We start from the raw sequence: 14,580 nt of genomic DNA on the forward strand, positions 1-14,580 counted from the left end.
TGCCTGTGGTGCTTGTCTAGCATACCCAAGTCTCTGGATTCAGGCTCCAATATTCAAAAAAAAAAAAGATAAAGAAAGTGGCAGCAGAAGCGTGCGTTGCCTTCACATCTAGCCTGGGACCTGGTTACATAAAGTTTGCAAAGAGAAGGGAATGCAGGCCCCCTGGGAGAGAGGCCAGGTGCCCCTGGCCAGCCCCTCCTGGAGGGAGGCTGCGTCGCCTTCCAGGAGCGAAACCTGAACCAAGAACAGTCTTGGGGCAAAATCCTTTTCCTAGGTTACCATGAAATATGTATTTCATGCAAGCCTTGGAGAGGTCAAACGACCCTTTCTCTTGGCCTTCTGGGAGTTTCCTGTGGAATTCACGTGTGCCCGAGGAAGACCTTTCACGATGGGGGGGAAATTTAATAAATGTGGTTTATCTAAGCTCCGTGCGCTCAGCTCGCTTTACACTAATGACTCGGGCCGTGCGCTCCTCAGAGGCCGTCATTTTTCTTTATTTGCTGCAGCAGTGAGGTTTCAGCCTGAGGGAGAGATTGTCGAGGACAGAGAGGCAGACATTCTTGGTCTGACTCCTGAGATTTTTTTTTCATGTTCCCCTGGAACATTTGATTCTGTTTTTTAACCTCCTTCCAGTCATGGAGGATTATTTCTTATTGCAGCAGAACCCATTCATAACTCTAATTCCACAGGACAAGACGCATGCTCAGCAAGCTTTTGGATAAAGGGTTTTATTGTATGTAATTGTGGTGTCTGCGGGAGGATGGATAAAACAGCTAGCATTTATCGAACACTTAGTATGAGCCAGGCATGCTCTGAGTGCTTGAAACACAAGATTTTATTTAATCTTCACAACTCCAGTGTCGGGTGGGTGTCACTGTTGGCCTGTTGTACAGGGAGGAAACACGTTGCTTGCAGAGATGAGACAAATTGGTAGAAGTCACCGAGTCAGTCAGTGGTAAGAGGCAGGTCTAATTTTTAAACTCTCATTTGCATAATAACCTATGCTAAAATGAAGTCACCTCGAACACAGTTTGTCATGGATATTCTGGAGCACAGAACTATCAGACTCAGTTGGCCTTCGGCGTCCCATTCAGGCAACTGTGTCATCTCTCAAATGTCCTCATACCAGTGCTTCGGCATAGAGCAGCCTCCATACCCGCTCCGTCCCCCTCCTGGTTTCATACGGAGCCGTCTCAGGGCCAGAAGGGTGAGTCACCAAGCTAGAAGGAAGAAGCCCTGGGGAGTTAAAGGATTGTTACAAAATCCTTGCCCTCCACATCCAGCCTGGTGGGCACATCACGGAACGCCCACAGCTGGGCGAGGCACTGCTTGCTACTGCTTCCAGGGCTAGAGACTAAAAATAGGTGTGTCTGCCAGCCCATTCCCAGCCTGGCACCCGGTCAGCCCCTCGGCCATGAGCAGCAGGAAGAGGGCGGTTGAGAAAGCCTCTCTCAGCCTCGGACACATGTGTTGGGCTTATGGTATCCTCTGTGAAAATACACCCCTGGGCTAGCTCCCGTGGTTGTTTAAGATTTCCCCCAGAACAATCACAAGGAGACCCCCAGATGCCTACATTTTGTGAAATTAAACTTTTTAGTTCTTTTTAAATAAAGGAATAAATGCAGTTTTAGGAAGAAAATGAGCATTTTACATGCAACCACGAAAAGCGATCATCCCTTCAAAATGCCTAGACTAGGTGTGGCACAGTGCAAGTGGGTACTGGCACTTGGAAGACTGTGCACCAGCACTCGAGGATGAGGATACTTCAGTGCATCACTCCTGTGTTCAGTTGTTTTCTTTTAGATGTAGGGGAAGGAAGGTAAAATTCCTACTTGTAGAATCGCCATCATTCCATATCCTACTTCCCAGCCCCACTGCCCAATAAATGAACGTCCAATCACCTCAACCCCACCCGTAAAATGACTACATTTACGTCAACTCAAAGGCTTTCACAGCAGAAAGGACAGTGCTAGATACTTGGTTGTCCTCCAGGTATGACAAACTACAAGCTGCAGGCCAAATCGGGCCCAATCTGGCCCAGGAACAAAACAAAACAAAAACTAAGACGATCGTGCTTAGCCCATAAAGTCTCAAGAATTCACTAACTGGTCTTTATTGAAAAAGTTTGCCAACCCGGCTCTCATCCAGCCCCTTCGTTTTTCTGATGAACAAACCAACGTCTAGACATGAAAGTCATTTATGGTCAGTCAGGGAGTTGGTAACAGAACCAGGACCGACCTGGGTTGACAGGGTTCCCGTCCTGTGTTCCTTCCATGACGTTGTGCCCAGGCCTCCAGCACAGAACTGTGGCTGCCCTGGAGGGAGGGCAGGCATGGCCCTGTTCCTCCACAGTCCTCCGAGCCAACTCCATGGAGGTACTGGAGTCCTGCGTGATTGGCACCAGGCAAACAGGTTATGTCAGCCTCTTCTCTCCCCCCAGGAGAGAAGCTCCTCTTTCCCTCTGCTTCTCCCACATCCACTTCTCATGCCTTCTCCTCTGCATTGCAAAGCAATGTTTGGGTTTTAACCTGGGTTAGCTTTCTGTTACTATAACACATACCAGAGATGGTCAACAAATCAAGAGAAAAGGTTAATTTCAACAGGTAAATTTTAGAGATTTCCATCTGTGATTGGCCCGTTGCTTTGGCTCTGTGGAGAAAGATCGTGGCAGAAGCTTATGGTGAAACAACTGTGTATCTCATGAATTGAGGGAAAAAAGAGAAGAGGAAAGAGTGGACCTGCAAAGGAAGCCCCTAGTGACCTAAGACAGACCAGGCCGCTTCTCAGAGAGGTTCCCCCGACACCCTGGGGCCCAGCCTCTCACACACAGGCCTTTGGCAAGCATTCCAGGTCAAAGCTGAGTGTCACGTTGGCCTTCTCTTTGCCTTTTAGGTTCATTGCTGGCCTACAACACAACCTCCCACACTGACCAGTCCTCCCGCCTGAGTGTCAAGGAAGGTGAGTGCTGTCCCCGGCACTGGAGCGCTCTTCAAGCCACGACACTGTCCCGTGTGGCTGGGGGTGGGAGGAAGCCTCGAAGCTAGGTCTGGGCCCCAGCTTCCCATGGCACTTGATGTTTTCTAGCGTACAAAAATCTGAAGTTTTTACCATGTGCGCCACCAGCTGCAAAGCTGGGAGAAAAGAGGTTTTGAAATATGTTGTAATAATTTCATAGAGATATGGCTTGAAGTCATTACTCCGTGAAAGAACATGTGTAGCCCTTGGGATGAAATGAATGCTGCTTAATGAAAATTATGGGTTTGCTTTCCTGAAGATGAGGAGATGAACATGTCAAGGGTTTTAGCATGCCCACTTTTTAAGGTATTTGACAGTGCCAATTCGTATGAAAGTAAAGGTTTGCGGGTTTGATCTGCTTTGGTTTGGTTTGGTTTGATTGAGAAGGAAAGAAAATCATCCCCATAGATCATTTTTAGCAAATGGAGACTTTAGTGCACATCACAATAGCATTTCTCAGCCTCTTTATGAAACTGTCATAAGTTCTGGTCCAGATACTGTAGTAGATTAAAAAAAGTGAATAATTCATGGTACCTGGGTAATGGAGAAAAAATGTGAACACATAATTATTAGAAAGCAGGGAAGAAATGAATAGGAAATCTTCCCACACCGAAAGAAAATTCCACAGGGGAAAGGCCTTTGAGTAGGAGCTTGTGGCAAGATAAGATGATTTCTTCCTTGGCTCTTTCTCCGTCTCTGTTTTTTTTCTTTTAACATTTTTGACACCTCTCAGAATATAGAATGAACACAGAAAGGTTAGCTGTACTTTCATGTGAAAGCCTGCAGCATAATATTTCAGACATACATAAGGCTCTTCTAAGCAAGGAGACCATTTGGTACAAAATCACTATGGTATCTAGAGAAAACAGAAATCCACGGAGATTGTGTCTTGCCCAGGGTTACATTTTGTTCACACCAGACTTTGCCTGTTAATGATTTATAATTTGACAATGACCCCAATAATTAATAGAAGAAACATATAACGTGGTGAATCTGCATTTAAACATTCATGTTTCGTTCGCCCCTCTCATACCTCAGCTGGCCCGGTCTTGTCTCTGCTCTTTCCTCTTTCTGAATCAGATGTAGCCAATCAGGCTACAAAGACTGAAGTTACCTTCACTCATGCTGCATTCTGAGCCACACGTGGCCTGTGACCTATCTTAACATCACATTGCAAAGGTCTGTAATACGGAGAATTTACTTTCATGACCAACATATTGAGGTCAGGGAAAACACTTCTCCTGAGGCGAAGACCAGGGACTTCAGCGTGAGAGCGGAGGTCTCATCCACAGCCCTTCTGCTTGGATTTGTGGCATATATTCAGGTTCACTTCATGTGCGGGCTTGGAAGGAAGTGAGAGAAGGAGAAAGAGAAGCAACTACTGGGGGGAGAGAAGGACGGAAGGGAGGAAGGCAGGGGACGCCTTTGAACCACTGCATTGGGCATCACCGCTCCACACTGCAGCCTCCTGACAACGTCAGAACGAACCAGTGAGGCTCTGGGGCATCAGAGACAACAGAAGATTTTCTAATATGGGGCTTGAAATCCAGGTTTTATCTTAGAAACTGGCTTAGCTAAGTTGAAAAGTGTCGCTCACCGACTGCTTTCTGTCTGGGTCTCAGGCCTCAGCTTTCAGCTGTCTTCTCTACCTGTGACCCCCGCCCCCTCCCCCTGGCCCTTTTGTGTGTGGGGACTACATTTGTCCCACCACCCCCTTATTCAGGCTGCTTGGAGAGCAGCTCCTTTTGCTGAGTAGCAGCCTCTCTTCTGAAATGAATTGATGCTGTATCCAGGCAGACGCACTGCACGCCACGCGGCCAGGGTCCCATTCAGGTGGAGCAGCCTTTATCTCCCCGCATCAGGCCTGGCCTCTAGAGACCATTAAGTCTCGTTTTGCAGGTGCATCTTTTGTGTCCGATAAAGCTCTCCACTTGAGCAGCCTTCCCTCGTGAGGTGGTCTGAGACTCAACGACCCACAAAACAAAGTACATTAGCAAGACAAAGCTCGCCAGGCTCCTCTCCCCTCCTGAGCCCTCCTCCCCACCTCTCTCTGCTCTCTAATAGCTATCTCTATTTTTTAATATTAAATGCAAAAAGAAAGAGAAGACATCATGCAACCTTGGCTCCATCTCCTTTGAATGAAGTGCACAGAAAGCCCCAAAGAAAATCAGAGTTTGGCCAGAGCTCTGTGTGTGTGTGTGTGTGTGTGTGTGCACGTGTGTGTATGTGTGCTCCACAAAGGGCAGGTGCTGGCATTGGACACAAAGAAAACAAGTTAAAGAGATGATTTCTATTAATGTGTCTTCAATGCCCTTATCAATTAGAATGCCCTTTTACTTTAAAATAGGGTAATTTCCCATCTAGCTTCTCAAAAAAAAATGGCTGTGCTCTCTTAAGAGTGCCCAAGAAATGACTAGACTTCAACAATTAATTTATAACAATCTTTAAGCCTCTTTACATTACATTTTAGTGGGAATGGGCTGGACCCGGCTAGAACAGGTGTGTTCCTCCTACCACTAGTTATCAAATATAACGCAGTTAGTGAATTAGCACATGAGTTATGGTTGCCCATTTACCAGGGCAGCCACAACTGTTACTTAGCTAGGATTTTGGGGTACATCAGACACATCCTTATGCACCATCCCTGTGAGGAAAGTGAGTGGTGGCAGAATGGGTTAGTGAGGGGCCCAGCTGTTCACTGGCACCGTTGTGTGATGGCGTAGAAGAAGACGGTGAAGGCGTGGCTGGCAGGCTGGCTGGCAGGCTGGGAAGGGGTAGGGATTAGAGAGAGATGGAGAGAGGGTGGTTAACAGGTATGGAGTTGGGCGGGGGATAAAGTCTCATGTTCTGTAAGCACAGTAGGATAACTGTGACTGGGAACAGTTAATTGAATTTCAAAATAATTAGCCCTGTAATCCTTTCCAGAGAACGTTGAACACTCTCAAACAATGACATGTGTTGGAGGAGATGTACTTATGTGCCAGCGGTCCTGATCTGACCCTTGCACACTGTACACATGTCAGAGTGGCATGTGATACCCCATAAAAATGTACAATTATTATGTGTCAGAGAAATTTTTTTTTTAATTTTAAAAACGTCCCTTGTTTCCAAGGCTGATAGGAATAGCCTTTCCCTTCTAGATGTCACCTCAGGAAAGTAGTGTCAACTTACATGCACTTTGGGCAGAAAGTTGGATGTTTTGTATTAGTTTTTCCTTCACAGCAGTTGCAACTGTCACCCCCAGCCACCTCCCTAAACCGTTCTCTTCGCCTGAAGGTGAGTTCAGGCACAGTGCCCACTGCGTAATGCCCTGGGCCCTGACTGTGCAGAGATCACTTGGAGATCTTTGTGACATGCAGCACGGACACTCTGGAATAGGCACCATCTGACTGATTCTGCTCATGGGAGACTCCTAAAGCAACCAAAGTCCTAGAGGAGGAAAGTAAGGGCTGGCTACCGGGGCGGTCACCAGGAGCAGAGCAGGAGAGCGAAGGGTTGGTGTCCAGGGGGCACACTTTGTCTGGAAAGAAAAAAAGGTTCTGGAGACAGATGATGCTGAGGGTCACAGGGCGAGGGGAATGTAGGTGGCACTGCTGACCTGTACACTTCAAGGGGCTAAAGTGTGTTAAATTTCATGTTGTATATATTTTATATTTTATTGAACCAAGAAAGAAAAATTAAAGTTACAAAATACCAAGACTCAAGCTGAAACATGAACAATTAATTCCAAATGTCCAGAACCTTGGAATCTGTAAAGTTCTCCAAGTCCCATAACCTGCAACCTGGCATGAGTAACCTGGCTTTACGGTGCAGAGACCACAAGAGAGAGGGTATGAGAGCCATCCTAGCGTCCTCCAAGGCATTCCTGCAGATCGCCAGGTGATGGACCTCGACCTTACATGGGCATCATCCTAGACAAGGATCTTTGGTGTATTGATAAGGGCCTTTATGAGTGTGATGAATTCTTTTCATCATTATCATTGATGATGTTGGAATTAGTACTGATTTTCACAGCTTTACACCTCTCACAAATTCCCTTTTTCTGTGTCCTCATTCTGGTGCTAACAGTCCATGTTGCCAGCTTGATCTGACAGGAAGACACTGAGGTTCTAGACCTTAACTGGCCTCTGCAAGAGCACAAACACCCCGGAGCCAAAACTTCTGACTCTGCACATCTCCTTATCTCCCGTGCTGCCCTCTATGTTGCAGACCTCTGTGTGTCTACGGCCATCCAGGTCCGAGCTCCTCTTTGTTTTTCTGGGCAAACCCTGCCCGAGGCCTCCCCGTGTGCTTGGCCAGAGAAGCAGCAACAGTGGGAATCAGCAGATCTCTTCTGAGAGCTGCTCTGCATGCTAAGCCCTCATTTCCTTTGCCCCTCATGCCGAAGCTGGTAAAATACCTCGAACTCTCCGAAGGACAGGAGATATTGAGCTCTTTGTTTATTAGTTCCTAATTGAACTCATAAAACACCCAGCGTTGGTCGTGTGCTGAATCAAGCCCCAGCCTGGGTGCCTCTCAGAGCCTGTTGCAGGATGGGAAAATCAAAAAGCGTGACCCACTGTTGGGGGACTGACTGACAGCAGGTTCCCCACCGGGAAGGAAGAGAAAGGAGAAATTAGCTTCCGTGACCTCCATGGGGAAGCCCCTAGTGGGCACTGAAGGCATGCTAAGAGCACTGTGCTGGGCAGGAGTGGCCACCTCTATCTGCAGCCCTTTCTTTTTCCACATCCGTTAGGCCCCTCAGATACACCCTGGCCTTGGTGCAGAGCAGGCCTCCACTGGAAGCCTTGGCTGTTTCCTGCACTTGCATCTCAGCGGGTTTAATTCAGGCAGCGGGCAGCATCTTGAGCATTCTGTAAGTCTCACTACTTCCAGTTCACTCAAGGTAGACATCCACCCCCATCCCAGTAATGCAGCACATGGATAAAGAACGCAGCCTTGGCGCTCAGGCTGTGATCTTGGCCAAAGCAGTCACTTTTTTTTTTTTTTTTGCCTCAGTTTCCTCCTATCTAAAATGAGGACAATTAGCCAGGCATAGTGACGCATGCCTGTGATCTCAGCATTCTCCTGGACAAGAAGATTGCAAGTTGGAATCCACTACTGGCAACTTAGCAAGAACTTGTCTGAAAATAAAAAAACAAAAGTGGGCTGAAGCTGTGGCCCAGTGTGAAGGTCTTGGTTCAATCTCCAGTGCCTCTAAGAAAAAAAAAAAGATAATTACAGTGTCCCACGGGGATAAAAAAAAAAACACTTTAAATCAGCATGATGTGTAACGTGCTGATAAATGTTTAACAAAAGTTATGCTAATAATGGCAAATAGTTATTTACCATGAAATTATAATGGCAACTGACATCATTACCATGAAAATATTAGAATATTCTTGAGGGCTTGATGGATATTGACACATGAAGAATACTGTATATAAGTCTGTGGTGGATGCCAGCATGTCCCAGGAAGTCGCCACAATGCTTAAAAACTTATTAAGGAGAGACATTTATGAACTGTGAACTAATAATGTAAAATGATGTAGTCAAATACACAAGCATGTGCTACAGACAGAAAGTTCTGAGCGTATGAAGGGAAGAAAAATTATTAATGCTGAACGTTGAGCATCTCCTCCAGACTTTTCATAGGACAGAAGAAATCTAAGGCCAGAAAAGGTGTGGGCTTGGGCCAGCCACACAGAGTGAGGACAAATACATATTTGTACATCCCTAATTTGAAGAATTCCAAAATCAGAAAAATTTAAGGTCTCAAGCATTTCAGATAAGAGACATTCACCTCAGTTAAATTTATTTCTATATTGGCAGATGTTGTAGGTCGCCAGTCCCTGAGGCAGGAATAGACCTAAATTCTGTGAGTCATGCCCTCCTCCACCCCTTCTTTCATGGATTCCTTTACTTATTAAGAATCTGCTTGGTACAGAGCACCGGCTGAGCCCTGGAAGTGTGATGAGCTCGGTGCCTTCCCCCAGGGATTCCGGGAGGAGAGACAGGCAGACGGACGAAGGAGGGAATACCGTGGGCCGCTCTCCCCAGATCGGCCCATTCTCTTCTGTCCGGCACATACATGTCTGCCAGATACCCTGTGTGATTTCATCAGGGAAGTCCTGGGGAAGCATAGAGTCTCGGGGGAGCTGTGGAAAGGACAAGGTAGACCCCACAGAAGCCTGGGTGCTTGGCTGTGGGGTGCACGTGTGGGGATGGAGGGGATGCACCGCCAGGTTGTGTTTTGAGAAAGAGCCCAGGCAGGTCTCTGGGAGAGCCACCAAGGGAGACACAGCATGAGGAGAGAGGCAGCCTCTTTCTTGTAACTGGAAGGCAGTTCGGCAATGTAGTTGTTTTGTTAGTTTCTCTGAGAGACAGAAAGCTCAGCAGAGGATTTGCCTCAGAATCTTCAGGGACAGGGAGGAGGGTGGCACTGGCTTGCGATTGGCTGCAAGCTTGTATCTGCGGAGGCAGGGCGATGGTCCCTCAGGTGGAATCTTCCCTGCCTTTAAAGATGCTCAGGACAAAACTTTTGTTTCTAACCCTGCATACTGAGCATATGTCTGTCCCATGCGGCGAGGGAGAGCAATGTGATTTGGGGCTTGGCACTGTGTGGGGGGCTGGCTTTCAGCAGCCTGGTGTGTTTGTGTGTGACAGGGTGGAGAAGAGCAGAGTTCGGTGTGGACGTGGGCTGTGTATGTGTGAGCGCAAGCGTGCCTTGTTCTCTTGTGTCTGGAGATGGCGGGAGCACATGTGCCCAGAGGAAAAGGCCTGTGGTGCCATGAGGTCATCTCCTGTCCCTCAGAGAAAGTAAACAGTATCCCCGCGCAGCAGCAGGTTGTGTGGTCCCCCGGGCTGTTTCTGTCACCGTGTCCTTCAAAGTGGAGGGTATGGAGGTCTCACAGCAGAGCCCGCTAAGAGCTTTGTCATGAGCTGTTGTTTCTTTCTGATGAAATTCCCTTAATCCATTTTTAGCAAAGGCAGGGACAATTTCTGAATGTGTATGTGCCGTTTCTGTGGTCCAGAGGTAAGATTTATGATTATGGAAGAGGCAGTAGCTTGCTCTCCCTCCTTAATTTTTAAAAAATGTTTTCTGTGGAATTCCAGAGTTAATATTTTGTCTGCTTTCTATGGAACTCTTTTTGGAAAGTTGCATGTTTTATTGTTTTGGAGTGTAGGGTGTTTAGGATTTTGTTTTTGAAAGAGACAGAGACAGAGAGAGAGACAGAGATTGGAGAGACTGGAAACAAAGAATCGTTGTTTAGCAGGCAGGAAACCCCAGTCCTGAGGGAATTCCGCCAGCCAGCCCTGTCCCGGAGTCAGACTCCAGCTCTCTGAGTTCAATTTGACAGCTTGTCTGGGACACTTTCTAAGTAACCATTATCCTTCCTTTCTCTAAGTAAAAGAACTGTTATTCCTTCCCGTGGGTGTGCTGTGTGCACTGTTATTACACACGTGTGGTTCCAGGGTGACAGGGATACACTTTCTCTAAATGATTGGAAACAGTTAGCATGTTTCCTCAGACAAGTGTAAATTTGTTCCAGGATAAGAAGGCAAAAAACTTTAAGTATTACAGCAATGTCTCATTAAAGGCAGCCTATTGCAGCAGAGGAGGAGGTTTTTACATTGTATTCCTCTGAGGAGTTCTTCAAAACTTACAGAAACAAAGATACCCTCCGGATCAGTCTCCTGGTCTGTGCACTGATGGGTGGATGGAGAATCGTGTCACCTGGCAGCTCACTGCGGATGAACTGGGCTGTCCACTGGACCTAGAGTGAGCAGAGTGTGCAGGGGGAGGCGGGACCGATTAGAGGTGATGCCTAGAGTTTCTGACTAGACTCTGCTCTCTTGCTGACTTTGTCACCACGCTGTGAGTGGCGACCCGGCAGTTACCCGCCCTACCAGGCAGTTACCTGTTCCCATCTGAAGCTCATCTAGCTTTGAATTGAGAGCAGACCTATCCCTGAGGGCTGAGGGCAGGGCTCACAAGGAACGGGGTGTAATCTTGAGGTTATAGTTCTGCTTTGGCCTTTTGGGCCAAATGCCACCCAAGATGTTTGTCAGCTTGAATGCCCATTGAAGGTCACCCACTTGCCCCTGTGGCAAGAGGCTGAGGACAGACCCGACCATCAAAAAGTGACATTGCAGGGAAAATGGGTTTTCTTTGTTCATTGCAACCTGCCTGTCCTTGCTTTTCTTATCAGCCCCCCAATAACAGTTAATATTTACTAAGCATCTACTCTGGGCCCAGAACTTTCCTGTTCACTTCACATTTGTGCTTCATAAAGCCTTGCTAGCTTGATATTATTATTATTCCCATTTTACATATGAGAACACTGAGGCACAGGTCAATGAAGCCTAAGTCATAAAGCTAGAGTGAAGCGGATGGCATGTGTTCCCCTGATAGATGCTCCCCACCCAGGTGGTCCAGCAAATCAAGATGTAAAATGACCACTCTGACTACAGGCAAACAGCCCTCTGCCCTGGAAGCTTCAGGGCCCCACGGTGCTCAGATACTGGAATCGCCCAGAAAGCCCCTTAGAGGCATCACCACAATGAGCGCTCGTGCTGGAATAATCTCCTTCCGTGTCCCTCAAGTGCTCTCCCTACCACACCCCACGGCTGAGCTCCGGGCTTTGGTCCCACCTGCACTGGGGAAGACCTGCGGCTTCCTCACCCACAGGGCCGTTGTTTCTGCCCCTCTGGGGCTTGCCCCTCCTCGCCTGCACCCTGGGCCCATCCCCAGCTGCTCCTGCCCTCCCTCTTAGGCCTTCCACCTCCCCAGACCTGCCTCTGGTCTCTGCACCCCAAACTGTTCTTCATAAAGAAAAGCGATTTTGCATAAGCCCCAGAGGTAGGAGGGGAAGTGGCACAAGGTGGTGAGCAAAGGTATTTGGAGGTAACTCAGCCCCCCAAAGAGCCTTCAGCCACACTCAGCCCCACAGCCACTTCTGCACTGCCAGAGAGGGGCCGTGACCACGCCTGGCTCCGAGTGGCCGGAGCCCTGCTTGGCCTAGGCGGATTTCCCTGGACAGTCCACGCGGACGCAGAGGGCCTTCTGAGTCCCGCATTCCTAACTCACCCCTGGGTTCTCACAGTGCTATTTCAGCTCTGTCATCGCCACCAAGTTTCACTTTGACTTGGACTAAAGATGACAAAGCTGAGACCCAGCATGACATCGGTCTCCTTGATGTAGTTCCATCCCCTGTGCTATACAGTCTTGGTTTGTCATGGAAAGTAAGAGTGGCCATGTTGGCTGCATCGAGGAGCAGGGTTCCAGCGCCTTGCAAGGAGACAGATGGGTGCGCAGGTGCTCCAGCTGACACCCCACCGACGGCTGCCTCGGTGCGATTGGTTTTGTCTCATGGACTGAAGGAGAAATTCCACAACAGAGAGGTGGTTTGGGGGGCACTGGTGCTGGGGAGTGTCTCATAGCCACTGTTTTCACACCACAGATTCAACCAGCCACTGGCTGCAAATACTTAAAACATACATCTGTATGGAATGAGTGTGCATAGGTTTTTTTGTGATTGTTTTCCAAACAGTACAGGATGACTGTTTCTATGGCATTTACGGTACGGTACGCTATGGTATTAGGTATGATCTGGAGGTGATTTAAAGTGTGTGGGAAGATGTGCATAAGTTATGGACAAGAACTCGAGCATTTGTGGGTACTGGCATCTGGGGGGAGCCCTGAAACCAAATTCCTGAAGTTAGCACAAAGGGGCCTCTGTGTTTGTTTTTAAAAGCTTTCTTATTCCCATGCTCATAAACCAAATTCTACCTACCCACCTACCGTTTATCTGTGTATCTATTATCCATCCATCCAAGTACTATCTATCTAGATATGTATCTATCCATCATCTATCTACATACCTATTATCTGCCTTTCCATCTGTCTGGAAAGAAAGAGAGAGAAACACAAAAGCATCTCTTGGGCCAGCCAGGGATGGGGGGGCTTAGAGAAAGTCCAAGTGTAAATAGCATTATTTTTAAATTTAAAACCCTTTCCTAAACTTGTTATAGATTAACAGCCTCCTCTCTTCAGAGAGCCCTGAGCAGAGATAAATAAGGAGTTTATTGTCCACTAACTGTCCTGTAGGACCTTGAGACATTGATGAAAAGGTTACAGTAACCAGGTGCAGAGGGCTGTTCCTCTCTGATCTCAGGGATTCGTCAGCTCCCCGACATGTGGATCTAGAAGTTTCAATTCTGGGTCCTTTTTCAGGCATGTGTAGAGAGAAAGTGATAACACGAGGTGGAATAATTATGTTATCTGTCAAAACCCAGCAGGCCACTCAGTGCCTGGCTAGGTTCCACCCACCTCAAGATCCTCTTGCTGACTCCTGAGGCTACAGCCTCCCCCAAAGCTATTTATGGACCTAATTACAGATCACCCTGTAGTCTCTGACTGTGAGTTTCATCCTGTTTCCTTTCTTCCAGCCCTATAGACGGTAAATACCACCAACAGTTGCCGGATTCACTAGGAAGGAAACGCTAGTCTTTGCCAGTTTAATTCAGTATTTTCTCAGTCCTCTGTTGAGGGGAAAAAATGCAGAGTAAGTAGCTTCAGTGGGCACAGGAAAGACTTTCTTACCTCCCATCAGTTGAAACACTGGGGAAGGATTGTAACTAAGTCTGTAGCACACCTCGGAGTATTTTTATGTGCATTATGTTATTTCTTCTCCAAAGATCCCCCAGAGGACTAAACGTGCCGTTTGCTTGTACAGACTTTTGTGTTTCAGAAGAGCAGATTATGTCTTCCCCAAATGCCTCCTTTCACAGACCACCTCCCTGAGGGTCAGACAGGCTCAGTCACTGCCCGAGTAGATCCAGCACCTACCTGACAGTTGGGAAGTGGCTGAAGCGTGCAGGATTCGAATGCAGAGTCTTCCCCTTGGCAATGAGCTGTTTCCTTGCCTGAAAAGCATTAGAGATGCATGGTGGGATTTCTTTCCAGGAAGTTCTTTAAAGGCCTAATCATACCACTAAGGATTAGGTGCCACTCTTCCAAAGAGATGAAAAATCACTCTTGGAATAATTTTGAAAAATCTTTTACCCTGAAATGCCTCTAGCCTGCCTGCAAAATAATTATCAGTGGTGCCCAGTATCCTAGTGGAGTTTATAGGAAGGCAGTTTTGATACTATGAGTCATATTTTCAATTTCTATTAAAATTCTTACATGGCTACATATACTTTCTCTCAGGCTTGGGCCTCCAGGCCTGTGCTAATTTGCATGTCTGGCTTAGATAATGTCTCAAGTGCTTTACAGACTGAAGCCGGGCCTCCGGTTTTATGGCATATGTTAAGACTGCATTCCACACCTTCCAAGAATGGATGGTTCTCTTTCTCTTAACTACTTATGCTTCTTTCTATATGTGGGTGAAGAACTCTGGAATCAAAGTTTTTTTTTTTTTTTTTTGGTCACTTGTCAGGAAAAAAAAAAAAAAAAAAAAAAAACAACAACAAAACAAAACAGAGAAACGCTCCTCTGGGGTTCCCTGACCTGTCCTCTTCCAGACATCCTTTCGTGAAAACCACGTCAGCCTCAAGTCCCAACGACAAGTTCTAGAAGTG

At 47.2% G+C, this 14,580-nt stretch overlaps 1 protein-coding gene across 3 annotated transcripts in view; it reads left to right on the plus strand.

The window, feature by feature from the left end:
- Fli1 (Fli-1 proto-oncogene, ETS transcription factor) overlaps positions 1-14,580 on the plus strand; it is a 114,059-nt gene that overhangs the window by 83,107 nt on the left and 16,372 nt on the right. For all 3 annotated transcript variants that reach the window (XM_013155621.3, XM_063256056.1, XM_063256055.1), the window contains one exon: positions 2,893-2,958. In XM_013155621.3, the coding sequence (XP_013011075.1) occupies positions 2,893-2,958 (66 nt within the window). The remainder of the gene's footprint in view (positions 1-2,892; positions 2,959-14,580) is intronic.

This window comes from Cavia porcellus, unplaced genomic scaffold, assembly GCF_034190915.1.
Source record: "Cavia porcellus strain 051 isolate PalLab524CR breed Dunkin Hartley unplaced genomic scaffold, mCavPor4.1 scaffold_9, whole genome shotgun sequence".
Taxonomy (NCBI): Eukaryota; Metazoa; Chordata; class Mammalia; order Rodentia; family Caviidae; genus Cavia; species Cavia porcellus.